Source organism: Nannospalax galili, unplaced genomic scaffold (genome assembly GCF_000622305.1).
Source record: "Nannospalax galili isolate Female #2095 unplaced genomic scaffold, S.galili_v1.0 scaffold473, whole genome shotgun sequence".
In the NCBI taxonomy this organism is placed as follows: Eukaryota; Metazoa; Chordata; class Mammalia; order Rodentia; family Spalacidae; genus Nannospalax; species Nannospalax galili.
Window position 1 is genome coordinate 554,808 of NW_008334092.1, and position 14,973 is coordinate 569,780.

At 43.9% G+C, this 14,973-nt stretch overlaps 1 protein-coding gene across 2 annotated transcripts in view; it reads right to left on the reverse strand.

Moving 5' to 3' along the window:
* Positions 1-14,973, reverse strand: part of Ak2 (adenylate kinase 2) — a 28,830-nt gene that overhangs the window by 2,594 nt on the left and 11,263 nt on the right. The window contains exons 2-6 of one of the 2 annotated variants that reach the window (XM_008829214.3): positions 14,398-14,523; positions 9,957-10,067; positions 9,747-9,841; positions 2,665-2,737; positions 1,403-1,598 (exon numbers count right to left, since the gene is read on the reverse strand). In XM_008829214.3, the coding sequence (XP_008827436.1) occupies positions 1,403-1,598; positions 2,665-2,737; positions 9,747-9,841; positions 9,957-10,067; positions 14,398-14,523 (601 nt within the window). Of the gene's footprint in view, positions 1-1,228; positions 1,599-2,664; positions 2,738-9,746; positions 9,842-9,956; positions 10,068-14,397; positions 14,524-14,973 lie in introns of those variants that run through there. The other variant, XM_008829213.3, reaches the window with a different exon arrangement.

Below are 14,973 nucleotides of genomic sequence, written 5' to 3' on the forward strand. Positions count from 1 at the left end.
ATATAATTTTTATTTTATGTGTATGAGTGTATTGTCTGCATGTATGTGAGTGCACTCAGGCCGTGCAATATGATGGAATGGAGGCCAGAAGAGGGTGTCAGACTGTCCTGGAACTGGAGTTAAGGATGGTTCATGCCACCATGTGGGAGCTGGGAATCGAAACTAGGTCTACTGCAAGAGCAGTCAGAGCTAAGCCATCTCTCCAGCCTCAGCAATCTTTTCTTGAGGAGTCTGTAGATACTCCCATCATGAAATAAGGGGTGAACGGGTGGATTGGGGAGGGAGATGATTTGGATTTATTTACACATATGATAAGGGTTTTACATTCTGGGTTTGAATAAATTTCTGATCAAAATGAACCCAAGATGAGATCACCTCAAATTACTATTTGATTCATACTTGGAAACAAAAACGAACCAACTTAACTTGGTCTGTCTTTGGGGGAATGGATTTGGCTGCTCTTAGATGCCCAGGCCCAATGTTCAAAGACATCTGAATCCCAAATGATTTCTCACCTGGCTCAATTCTTTGACAATAATTTAGGGTATAAACTGAAATCCCAAGTGGTCTACACTTTACAGCATTGCGATGCTGACCACAAATATTCCAACTGTGCTCGCTCTTTCTACGTGGATGTCCTCTCCTAGTAATTTTTGGGATCCTCAATGTGTCTTTTTACTTCCACTTAAGGGGAAAAATGAATGATCCCTGTGCACCCACTGACTCATGTGAATTTTTACTGTTGACTGAAAACAAGTGGAATTCCCTGTCGACAGTGTGCATCAGGAATTGTGGCACTGCTTGGTTCCAGTAAGCCCATCAGAGGCAAGAGAGACAAGTTAGACCCTCTCTAAGAAAGAACTGTGCTGTCCTCAGATCAGACTAGCTGGTCCAGAGAAGTCAGGGAGCTTGTCACTTGTCATCAGCTGCTGGGGTCTTTGTAACTGGGGTGCCTGGCAGATATTGAAAATGTATATGTTGGTCAAAAAAAATTAAATCCAGAGTATAACTAAAGGAGATGGAGGGGAGCCTACTAAAGTACACCTTGCTTGATACCTAATATCTTGAGTGCTAATTAAGTAAAAAAAAGCACAAAGCTGGTAAAACAACATAGCCCAAAACAGAAAGTAGGAATGGACATATATTTACACCACACACACACACACACACACACACACACACACACACACACAGACAGACACACACAGATGAGAGCTCCATACCCACAAAAGATACAAGCAAGTGCTTTAATCAATACACCAGAAGATATCCTTGCTGCCTGAGGAAGGAAGTGCCTCCTGCCTCCTGCCTCGTCATGCCCACCCGCTTCTTTAACAGGGATAGGAAGAAGAAAGAATTTCTCTTTGAACCCAGCATTAGATGAACATAACCAAGTCTTTACATGTGGCTTTGGAGAAGGCTGCTAAGATGCTGGCAAACACGACATCAGGGGTCTGGCATGCATCAATGGCACAGTGGATCCCTCGTTTCCTGTAGTACTCCACCAGTGGGGTGGTCTGGGTGTGGTAGGCCTCCAGACGGGTCTTCAAGGCCTTCTCGTTGTCATCTGATCTACGGATTAATGGTTCCCCAGTGATCTAGAACAAGAAGGGGAGTAAAGTGTGGGGCTGTTAGCAGGGCTTCCTTACCCATGCCAGATGCGGATGAGATGCAGCCATTCTGTCTGGCCTGGGACGTCGTCTCATCCCACAGCCCAGCAGAGGCAAGAGAAACAATCTACACCCTCTCTATAAGGACCTGTGCTGCTCCCAGAAGCAGACTAGCTGACCAAGAGAAGTTAGGGAGTCTCTGAGAAACTGCAGCTGTGAGGAAAGGAGCTTTCACAAGAGTAAGATGGGCAACACCTTTTGCTCATAGCTATGTACTCAGGCAGCTCAGCTTCCAAGGCAGGCACTTCCAGGGTGAGGAGGAAGAGGAAGGCCTTCGAGACCAAGAGAACACAGCAACATCAGAGCTGCATTAGCAATTGCAGCTTTAGTTGCTTAAATATTTAGCATAATTACTAGAGCACCACCCACTGACATTCTAAAAGCAGCAAGTGAAGTGAGAAAGAACTGGTGGAATTGCCAATTTTTTGAAATGTGACTAAGCTGGTATATGGGCTTTAGAACTGTGTTTACAGAACTTTGATGACTTGGTGAACTTGTCTCACATGGCAAAGGTGAAAGGAAAAGCAGGAAATTTCCCACAGTGATCTGCACACTCTAAAACAGACCATGGGAACTCCTGATGAGTGAACAGAGCATGGGTGAGACCCCAGGGCACAGCACAACAGCCACTAGATACTCTGGGAGCAGGCCCTCTGGGGTACCACCACCAGCAAACCTCTCTGTGCCCCCTTCCTGGCAACACTCTCCTGACTAGCTGACCACTTAGATGGCCATGAGGCCAGGACGGGCTGCTGTGACAGACAGTACAGTCTGGGGATTGACACACAGCTGGCACTAGCCGCAGGTTTGAGGTTGAACAATAAAGCCACCTGGGAGACAGTGTGCAGATCCGTCACAGGTCATCTCATTTACAAGACAGTGATGGTTTTTCAGGTTAAGTTTGTGTTATTGGTAGAAGGGAAGATGGAGAGAACAAAGGCAAAAGAAGAAAGCCAACAAGAAGAAGAAAACTTCCTGTCCTGAGTTTACATACGTCATCTTTCATGGGCTCCTTTGGGGGGTTGAACTCCTCATGGTAGGACCGGCCACTCTTGGGGTGAATCAGCCTGAAAGACAGCAGAGGAGTCTAAATCCGGTTGCCTGGAGGGGGATCCAGAACCACAAGCAGACACAGAAGCTAGATGGGAGACTTACCAGAGAACCCAGGTGTCAGCACCTCTCACTTAGGAAGATAACCAGCCTTCCAGCAGAGAACCAGTTATTGGTACTTCTTGTTTAGGAAAATAACTAGCATTACTTAAGAAAATAACTAGGCTAATAACCCCACCCATAGCAGAGCATGTTTTCTGCTTTATCCAAACACTGTCTGAAAACCAGTGGCATAGCCACCTAATTCAGGACTCTAAGAAGGAACTCTGATGGTTGTCTCACAGTCATCCACTCTATTCATGCCCATTTATTCAACAAACACTAACAAGTTCCTATTCTAAATTAAATCTTATGTTGAACCCATGGGTTATGAAGCAAGGGGTCGAGAGCTCAGTTCACTCACAAGTAGTCTTAGCGGGCAGACCACTGTGGAAATAATTAGTTGCAACACATGTGACAATCCCTTACCAGCTTTGTACAAAGTGCTAAGTGGCACAGAAGACGGAGCAATCAACCCTGTTTTTCTTCTCTTATAAAACAAGGTCTTACTACATATCCTAGGCTGGACCAGAACTTATGATCCTGCTGTATTAACCTCCCAAGTGCCTTGGAATATAGGTACATACCACTTAATCCTATATTCTAACCCAGTTTGGTTACAAAGGCAAACAGGTGCTAATACAAAATACTACGTTCCATGGATATGCAGACGATGAAGTAGACCTGTGTAATCAATCACACAGATAAAGCACAGCTCAAGAAACACCAGGCAACAGTCATGAAGCTGGGCACAGTAGTATGTGCTGCAGTCTCAGCTGAGGAACCTAAGGTGGGGGACCATTTGGGCAACACAGTTAGATTCTATCTCAAAACAAACACACTGGGTGGTGGTTCACGCCTGTAATCCTAGAACTTGGGGTGGCCAAAGTAGGATTCCCATAGTTCAAGGCTAGCCTGAGCTACATAATGAATTCTAGGTCAGCCTGAGCTATAGAGTGAGATCCTATCTTAAAAAAAGAAAACAAAGATAATGGGCTAGAGAAATTGCTCAGCAGCTAAGAGTTCTGGCTGTTCTTCTAGAGGACCTGGGTTCAGTTCCCAGCACCCGCATGGCTGCTAATGACCATCTATAACTCCAAGTCCAGGGGATCTGACACCCTCTTCTGGCTTCTGTGGGCACTGTACACATGTGGAATACTAACATACATGTAGGCAAAACTCTCATATACATTAAAAAAATGCAAAAGCTTAGATTTCATAATAAACAAACAAAAGCAGGGCCAGTGGGAAGGCTCAGTGGGTAAAGGTACTTGCCATCAAGCCTGACAACCTGAGTCTGATCCCTGAGACCCATATGGTGGAGAGAAGTGACTCTTCTGGCCTCCACATGTGGACTGTAGCACTCATGTTAACCCCACCCCTGATAATAAATATATTAATAAAAAAGAAAACGGGGCTGGAGAGACGGCTCGGCAGTTAAGGTGCTTCTTGCGCTTGCAGAGCATCCACGTTTGGTTCCCAGCACCTACGTCAGGCAGCTCACAACTGCCTACAACTCCACTCCATATCCACAGGTACCTACACTCATGCACATACCACACAGACACACGAATACACATAATTAAAAATAATTTAAAACAAACAAACATATAAGCACAAGTAATGAACTAGCTCAAGAGCAAGCATTTGTTAGGCAACAGGCTTGTGTTCCTAAGTAGGGATGGCCACATAAAGAAGATCCTGGAAACCCAAGAGAAGGGGACAGGCCAAATTTGGCTCCGCAGTCAGTGCCTGCTTGAGCTGTGTACTTTAATTTTCTGCTCACCAGATGTTTGCTTATTTAACTGGCAGCTGTTCCCCTCATGAAAGTCTTAGATTAGAGTTTCCTACCACTTTTCAGCTTTTGGTGTTCACCTCTACAGTATTTGTACAGGCCTATTCCTTCTGGGGCAACAATGACCATTCTAGGCTTACCTAGTGGCTCTGAGGCTTATGGGGGTGGGGGGGTTATCATCTGGGAAATTCTATTTATTTATTTATTTATTAATTTTTGGTCTTTTTTGAGAGGGAAATTCTATTTAATCAATGAAGTCTTAGTAAAATGTGGTACTGAATTAACATTAAGATTAATTTTTAGAAATGTATTTATTTGTACTTTATGTATGGGTATGAGTGTTTTGCCTGCATGTATTTTTTTTTTTTTTGTCTTTTTGAGACAGGGTCTCCCTGTAGCCCCAGCTGTCCTGGAACTCACTATGTAGACCTGGCTGGCCTACATGTATGTAAGTACACCACATACATGCAATGCTCCCAGAGGCCAGAAGATGGCATCAGATTCTCTGGAACTGGAGTTAGAGATGGGTATAAGCTGATGTGTGGGTGCTGGGAACTGAACCCAGGTCCTCTGAAGAGCAGCCAGTGTTACTAATCACTGAACCATCTCTCCAGCCCCTAAAAATGTATGAGCCACCCAGTATGTGTGCTGGGAATTGAACACGGGTCCCCTGGCAGAGCAGTATGTGATCTTAACTGTTGAGCCATCTCTCTGGCCTTCAATACTGCAATTGGTGTGTGCCACCATGCTAAGCGAGATACTGCATTTTAATCACAGCATATTTTGGAGAAATAAGATGATCCATTTACACTATCATAAAGTGGTAGAAGGCTAATGGGAGGGGGCAAAGTGATAGTGCAGAAAAACAGCTGTAGTGAAGAGTGGGCTTGTGGTAACAACTACATATGATGAAGGTGGGTCCTCCATTATCGGAGCCCCTGGGAGTCTTCCATTCAGAAATGGCATCTACTGGGAAGCCCTGGGAGAGGGAGAGCACAGGTCACTGGGCTAGGTGCCGCATCTTTGAGAAGAGCCAGGGACAATGGCATTTCTTCATCTTCTGGAGAACATGAGGCACCTAATAGCCAGGTTGCAACAAAGACAACCCTCTCCTCTCCACATCTCTACCATTCAGAAACGTCTAGATCCCTCAGGCCTCTGATTACTCACAATATGCTCTTCTTTCCCCATTCAGAAACATCATTTTTAGGGGTAAGCAAGGCAAAGTCTTCTGAAGAAAATAGGTCAATGAAAGAAAGAAAGCGCCACCTCCACATTCTAGTCATGGGTGGGGCTGGGCTCAAGCAACAACCAAACCACTCCACGAACCACTGAGCCAGCCTGGCAATGTTGGCAAAGGTGGGCTGTGATCTGGGCTTCTACATCACTGCTACCTGCAGCATGACACTGAGACACTTGTTTTTACATCCACAAAATGGGGTTGGTACTAGACACCAGGTTAATGATACCTGAGAGCCAATGGTAAAGATAAATAGGACACCTGAGAGCCAGGATCAAATATGTGAAAACCAGAACTCAAATCACCATGCATACACACTTAAGAAACAAAATAACAACTCCAAATCATTAGAAGTGAGGTCACAACAAATTCAGAAAGCTGTTATAGCAAGGCCCTTACCACCTCCACTTTAGACTTAAGATCTGTTAAGTGTACCAGTACTTGGCCTTTCTTCCAACCATCAGCAAGGCAGATTAGGAGGCAGAAAGCAAGTTCTAGATGACAGTCCTATGACTCATCTGCTGAGTGAACCTTCACTAGACTGGCATATCTTGTGAAGAAGTGGGTCTTCTTCCATTAGGGAGGAGCCACACTGAACTAAATCACTTCCAAACTGAGGAACCAAGTCTCCCCCTTCTCTATTGTAATTTGGCAGTTTGTTCTTTGGAATCTTTTACCCTCCCCCCTCCCCCCAACCAGTCATGTGGAAATGAGCAGGCTCCCAGACAGAATCCTTATCTGTTTCCCCTCATCCCCAATTTAGAGTGAACATCAGTACTAAGGCAATGTTCTTACAATGTTGTTCTTGCTCTAAACCTAGTGGCAGATCATGCCAAGACTCCTGAATTATCAAACCTACTCTCTTCAGCCCTACAGACCTTTCGAACTCACCCTTTCTTCTCAGCAGCACTCATTCCATCACTGCTGCCTCCAAAGCACTCCTCCAACCACGGGCTGGTAAGTCCACTGCTGGCCTCAGCCTGAACCCCTCCCTAAACAATACTCATTCCTTCTTCTGGAGTCACTGAAACTCTCTCCACTCAAGAAGGCTGAGGTGATGTTCTACCTCTGTGGGCAGCTGCTCCTATTTATCCCTAGGCTCCCTTCTTCCTACTGCATGGAGTGGCTAGAACTACTCAAACATGACTCTCTGAGATCAGAGATGATGTCCTGTGCTATTCTTTTAGTTTCTCTTGATTTTCAGCCCTAGGGTATTGTGCTATGTAGGAAGCTGACTCAGGGTGCTGACCCTATCCAAAGACCTCCAGGGTCACCTGGTCCTGTGGTCCCTGCTTTGTATCTCAAGGACACGGGGCCTAGAGGTGTCTCTTACTATCAACTCTTCTGCTTCTAGTCCTACATCAATTTTGTCTACTCCATGACCAATGGCACATCAAGAAACACAAGTCTCTGGGGGAACCTATGGAATAGCTAGAAACATAAAATTGGACAAAGAAAAGAATATTCAGAATATTAATGTAAGGTAAGTTTGAGAGTACTCCACAAGCCTTCCAGGATAATACTTCTCATGCTGTAACATGTCTGGCTTTCTCCTTGAAGGTATGGATTAGAGAAACATGGAAAAATGTTCAACTTCAGCAGGAAAGCAAAGTAATATTCTAAACCAAGAAAACATTTTCTTCCTGATTGTGGAAATTTACATGCCCTGTAAGTGTGACCACATTAATTTAACAGAAGCAAACTAGAAGAAACATATATTATTATTGTTTAGATATAGTACTGTTGTATGCTATTATATTTATTATTCCCTCATATATCAACAAGGGAATAATAAAAACTGATTTACTTAGTACTGTGAAATACCATGCAACAATTTTTTTTTTTTGGTCTTTTTGAGACAGGGTCTCCCTGTAGCCCCAGCTGGCCTGAACTCTCTATGTAGACCAGGCTGGCCTTAAACTCACAGATATCCGACTGCCTCTGCCTCCCAAGTGCTGGAATTAAAGGTGAAAGGCAGACAGGTATGCAGGATGCCTTTGAGAAGCCCCACGCCACAGAGGAGCTCACACTGGTCAGGTCACCAAGTACATCTATGCCTGGCTGCAGAGTAAGGAACTGTGTGATTGAGGCCCTGCACAGAGCCAAGTTCAAGTTCAAGGAAGATATGGTGGCTGAGAAGAGGCTCATCTCTAATGACTCTGGGGTCAAATAGATCTCCAGCCATGGTTCCTAGACAAGCGGCAGATCCTGTACTCACGAGGGCTTCCAATGTGCTGTAACACTCCCCCCCACCCAAATTATGTTTACCAATGAATCCTACACCCGATTTACAAAGAAAAAAAAATGTAGTGTAGGGTCCATTAGTGGTTTTGGAAGGTATGAAGAGGATGACAGAAAAATAGGACAGAGAGAAACTGCAGCTTCAAACTGTTGCAGAACTTCAGAACCAACTTGTTCAGAAAGCACTAGAGAAATAAACATAAAAACAAGCTGACTAGGGACATGATTTTCCTTCATCTTTTAGTAAAAATTTTTGTATAGATGACATTATTATTGTCATTTAACACAGTGTCTCACTATGTAGGCCAAGCTGGTCTAGAACTTGGTATTCTGTCTCAGCCTCCTAAGTGCAACCAACATTCCTGGCTAGTCATATTATTTTTATAATTAGTAAGAAACGTCTATAGCAAAGTATAGCACTTCCAATTGTGTTCTAGTTTGTTTTTCCATTGCTGTGACAAAACACTCGACCAATACCAACTTGGGGAGGAAAGGGTTTATTTGGTTTACATCTCCCGGGTCACAGTTCATCACTCAGGGAGCCCAAGGTAGAAATGCAGGGCAGGGACCTGGAGGCAGGAGCTGAAGCACAGGCCATGGAGGAACTCTGCTTACTGGCTTGCTCTCCTGGCTCCTGCTCAGCCTGTTTTCTTTCTTTTTTTTTTTAAATTAAATATTTTATTTATTATTTTTATTTCATGTGTATGTGTGTATTGCCTGCATGTAGGTAAGTGCACCCGTGTTGTGCAATGCCTGCGGAGGACAGAAGAGGCTGTCGGATCCCCTGGAACTGGAGTTACGGACAGTTGTTAACTGCCATGTGGGTGCTGGGATTCGAACCTGGGTCGTCTGCAAGAACAGTCAGTGTTCTTAACCACTGAGCCATGTCTCCAGCCCCTCAGCCTGCTTTCTTATACAACATAGGCCCACCTGCCCAGGGGTAGCACCACCACAGTGGGCTGGGTCCTCCACAGCACTTAATAATCAAGAAGATGCCCCATAGACATGGCCACAGACCAGTCCAATGGAGGCAGCTCCCCAATTGAGGCTTCTTCTACACAGGTGTGTCAAGTTGACTCTAAGGCACAAACTGAAACAAGATTTATAAAGCCCTAAAACAGATCTACCTATAAGGAAGTTAACATTTCTAAGCATCTACAATAAGCAAAGCTTCAAACTATGTATTTTGTTATCTAATATACACAACAGGTTTTTTTTTGGGGGGCGGGGAAGGTCTTTTTGAGACAGGGTTTCCCTGTAGCCCCAGCTGTCCTGGAACTCACTATGTAGACCAGGCCAGCCTTGAACTCAGAGATCCACCTGCCTCTGCCTCCCAAGTGCTGAGATTAAAGGCATGCACCACCACGCCTGGCAACACAACAGTTTTTTAAAGCAGGTATTATTGGTTCCATTTTACATCTGAGGGAACAGCTGTTTTAGAAAGATTAAGAAATCTGTGTAGACTGCGATGCTGTCTGACTTTGAGGCCCTTGCTCTTCTTTCCAAACCCCCACCCCATGTTACATCAGTAGATGTTGTCATACAAGATCAAACATCTTGAACTGGCACTAGGCTTCATGACTGGGATTAGTAACAGCAAGCTTCTGAAAGCGCTAAGGAAGCATGGGAGGGAATTTCAGGGGACAAATACCTTCCAGTGATTCTCCGGATCAACAGGGAGTCTGGGATGCTGAACTCAATTACAGAATCAAGTTTCTCTTTCCTCTTTTCCATGAGGTTGTCAAGCTGTAAAAAGAGTATGTGACCCACATAAGCTTGGTCAGACCCATCTCCTTCAAAGGAATTAGAGACAAAGGGTCAGCATTTGCCTTCATGCAATGGAGACACAAATACAACCCACCATTTCAGCCTGCCTCACAGTGCGAGGGAAGCCATCTAGAAGAAAGCCGTTTTTGCATGAAGGAGTCTCCAAGTTCTTCTCGATGAGCTCCACTACCATTTCATCACTCACCTACAAGTTAAGAAAACAGCTTAGGATTCAATTCTGTTACCTATATGACATTAGCCCAACACCAGGACCAAAGGTATGTGTACATAACTTGGCTATTAAACAGCAAGGCAGCTTAACCCCAAAGAAGCAAAGGCAAACCCAATGTGGAGTACCTCTATTGGGGTGTGGCTTTTAAATGCCCTCATTATGTGTTGAGGCTTGACCCTCAATGAAGCAATGTTTTATCTGACTTTTTAAGTGTGCTTTATTTATCACTGTATGTTTATGATGGGAGGGGCAAGCAGATGCCATGGCCCACACAGGGAGTCAGCTTTCTCCTATCTTAACATGGATTCGGTGGATTGAACTTAGGTAGTCAGGCTTATGTAGCCGTGCTTTTACCTGCTAAGCCATCCTGCTCTTGGGCTCTGTCTCTCTGCCTCTAAGAGGTGGGTTGCTCTGTTCCACTGTATGCTCTGCACCATGATGCTAAGCTTCATTCAGGTCTAGAAACAATGGTAACAAGCAACCTTGGGCTGAAACTGAGCTCAAATAGTATTTCCCTCTTAAGTTGATTTATCTTAGGTGTCTTGTCACAGTGATACAAATCTGATCCATAAAGGTTACATTACATCTGCAATACCCACATTCATGATAATCCTATAGTTGCCATATACATCTCTTCCCTTGAAACTCTCCTGTGTTCCAACAACCTGGGTAAGGAAGGGGAGTGGGGCTCCACAGCCAGCTGCCCCACCAGGAGAGCTCCATGTCTTGGGTCCTAAAGGCCTTGTCTGTCACTAGTGCCGGAGTCCTAACCATCATGTGACCGCTTATCAGCAATGAGCTGTCCTTAAGGCACAAGGGGGATGAAAGCCAATGGAAGAGAGACCACCTGAGAACCAGGAGAGAATGGGTAAGTGTACGAGGACACAGGTAGGTTATCCACCATCCCTGACTCACAATTTCATCAAGCTAACAATATCATGATTGAAGGCCAAGTGGCAGAGGCAGATCTTTGATTTCAAGGTCAGGCCAGGGCTATATAGTGAGACTGTCGCAAACAAAACAAAACAAAAATATCATGACTGGGATGTGGGCTTGATCACATATCTGGGCTGTGCCAGACATGAAAAAGAATTTCACGGAAATGGCGAAATTGGGTCAGAAACAAGGAACTGAAGGAAAAGCCACTGCAATGTACTCTGTACCTCTAAAAGTTCTATTGAGGAGGACCTCTCACAGCATTAACCTCCCCCATGCCTTTAAAGAGACACGTTCCCACCTGTATTATAGCAAAGGGCGCCAATCTTGGGTGCTCTTATCTTCAGGACTAGCTATCAATAAGGGACAGAGTATAAACTCTGTAACTGAGCAAAGGCTTAGAGAAAAGCAATCTCACTGTCATATCCCAATTTTCTCTCAGTACAGAATTTTCTACCAGGACCCAAAGTCCAGAATATCTAGCTTTCTGGCTTGATTTCAAGGCTTCACTGATATAAAAGAACAGCCAGAAAGAAATACATGGACTGGGTAGACAGGCGGTGGTTCTTCTCAATACTGAAAGAGCTTTTCAATACCTAATAGATTATTTGGGGGTGGGGGGAAATCCAGCCAACATGCTCAGACACAAAGGACTAAGGAATCAGGCAGGTAAGATGGCTCAGTGGGCAAGGCCACTTGCTGCCAAAGCCTGATGACCTGAGTTTGATCCCTGAGACCCACGTGGCAGGAAGAGAGAATTATCTCCAGCTACTTGTCCTCAGACCTCTACACTTCGCCCTGCAAATAAATACATACATAAGTAAAAATAGAATAAAAAATTAATTCTACCAATCCATGACCATGGTAGGTCTCCTAGTGAATTCCTCTCTTTAAAGATTTAAATTTTTCGACAGGTGTGGTGGTGTGTGCCTTTAATCCAGAGGCAGGGCAGAGGCAGGTGGATCTCTGTGAGATTGATACCACCCTGGTTCACATTTCGACTTCCAGGTAGGCTGTGACTAGGGAGACCCTGTCAAATACAACCAACAAAAAAGACAAAAAAAACAAAAAACAAAAAACAAAAAAACACAAGATTTAAAATTAGGTTTATTCCTAAATCTCTCTCTCCTTTAATTTTTTGGTCTTTTTGACCAACTGGCCTGCAATTCACTATGTAGATCAGGTTGGCCTGGAACTCACAGAGATCTATCTGCCTGTCTCTGCTTCCCAAGTGCAGGGACTAAAGGTGTGTACCACTACACCCAGCTCCTAATTATCTTTTTTTGTTGTTGTTGTTGAGGTTATTGTGAGTGGGAGGGTTTCCTTGAATGCTTTTTCTGATTGCTTATTATTGGTATATAGAAAGTTGATTTTGTAACCTGCCACTTTACTAAAAGTATTAATCATTTCTAACAGTTTTCTGGTGGAATTTTTGGGATCACTTATATATAACATATCATTTACAAACAGTGATTTGACCTCTTCTTTTTCAATTGGTACTCCTTTAATTTCCTTCTCTTGTCTTATTGCTCTTGCAAGAGTTTCAAGCACTATGTTAAAAAGGAGTTGAGACAGTGGACAGTCCTGTCTGGTTCTTGATTTTAATGGGAATGCTTCCAGTTTTTCTCCATTTAGAATGATGTTGGTATGGGTTTGTTGTATATAGCTATAATTATTTTGAGGTATGTTCCCTCCAGACCAGACTTTTAACATGAATTCATGTTGGATTTTGTCAAAGGCCTTTTCTGACTCTTTTGAGATGACTGTGATTTTTGTCTTTAAGCCCATTTATGTTTTATTACATTTAATGATTTATGTATATTGAACCATCCCTTCATCAGCAGTAAGAAAAGATGAAATTAAGAAATTTTCAGGCAAATCGATAGAATTAGACTGTTGTACTAAGTGAAGTAACAAACGGAGAAAAGCAAGCGACGTTATGTTCTCCCTCATTTGCAGATTGTAGCACCAATCCCTTATATGTGAGTATATATCCTGATGTAACACCAGGAGCCAGGAAAATGGAAAGAGGGAGGTAAAGGAAAAGAAAGAGCCGGAAAGAGGGGGATAGTGGGAAACAGACATTACTGGGGGGGAAGCAGGGAAAGTGGGAGTGTTACATACAGCACTTGCCTACTATACACTGAGTTCAAGCACAAAATGACTTCCAAAACACTTCTAAAAGATTTCTCAGAGGTTAGTTCCACAGTAAATGTACACTCTGGCCCCATCAGATTTAGTAGACTAAATCTTTGCACTGATTTGTTCAAACCAGGCCAAATGGCCTATCATTATTCCCCAAATAAGATTATTTTCCACACCTGCCAAGTAACTCCCTTACAAACAGAGCAGTGACTCACAAAAGAGGTTGAAATCATTTCTGTGGTCTCTTAAATCTGTGGTGTACATTCCTGAGTCCTGTCCTCGAAATGACAATTTCATTTTGTCGTATTTAATTTGGTTAAATTACAAAAAGAATTACCAGAAAATATCCCCAAGAATATTGCAAAGAGGGCCAGCAAGATGGGTTAGTGGGAAAGGTGCTCGACATACAAGCCTGTCGACTGGAGTCCTAGAACCCATGTAAAGGTAGGAGAACCAACTCTGTTAAGTTGTTCTCTGACCTCCACCTGTGCACCATACACAGCAGCAAACACTCTGTGCTGGACAGCTTTAGTTGTCAACTTGACACACCTGGGTAGAGGGAGCCTCAACTGGGGAACTGCCTCCATTGGACTGGCCTTTGGTCATGTCTGTGAGGTATTTTCTGGATTTTTGAGTGATGTGGGAGGGCCAGCCCACTGAGGGTAGTGCCACCCCTGTACAGGTTGTTCTGTATTGTATAAGAAAGCAGGCTGAGCATGGGCCAGGGGAGCAAGCCAGTAAGCAGCACTCCTCCATGGTCTGTGTGGTTCCTACCCTGGGCTCCCTCAGCAATGAACTGTAACCTGGGAGATGTAAGCCAAATAAACCCTTTCCTCCCCAAGTTGGTATTGGTCAGAGTATTTTGTCACAGCAATTGAAGGCAAACCAGAATATACACACGATAAAATTATTTAAAAACTGTGAATAATTCATAATAAAACCAGAATAAGTCAAGTAACTCACTATTCTGAAAGTTCAAATTATCTGCCAGTTTGTTAGAAACCCAGTCTCCAGCACAGGGCTGTCCCACAAAACTTTCTATGATGGTAGAAATGTTGTGCCTGCACTGGCTGGTGAACATGTGAAATGTGGCCTCTAGAAGAAGGAATTGAATTTTAAATGAAGTTAAAATTAAGCAGCCACATGAAGCTGGTGGCTGCCACCCTATACAATGCAGATCTAGATCAGGAACACCAGCACTTACGAATATGACCAAACCTACCAGTTTCCCAGCATCCATTGTTGCCTTCAGCTTTTTCCCCAGCTCGGAACCAGAAGCTACCATGGCCCTCAGCATGTCCCCAGTGGCCAAATGGCAAACACAGAAGTTTTCAGCCAATTTGGGAGCCTGTTGAGCAAAAGACAATAACCATAAAAGAGTTAATGCTATATGCCCTGGGTATATGCTGAATTCCCAGGGAAGTGAACCAGTTTAAGAAACTCAGTGCTGCCAGGAGTGGCGTCACACACCTTTAATCCCAGTACTAAGAAGGCAGAGGTAAGTGGATCCCTGTGAGATTAAGTCCAGCCTAGTCTACACAGCAAGGTCCAAGCCAGCTAGGGCTATGGGGAGACCCTGTCTCAAAAAAACAAAACAAATAAAAAGAAAGAACAAAACAAAAAGAAGAAAAAAGATGCCCCATGCTTAGCTTTCTGTTCGGTTGTTTAGAAATATTTGGGAACACTGTTGAAATTAGTTCATTGAAAGTTTTCTTAAGTGCACATGAAAAAATAAAATAGAGGGATAGGCCGGGCATGGTGGCGCACGCCTTTAATCCCAGAACTTGGGAGGCAGAGG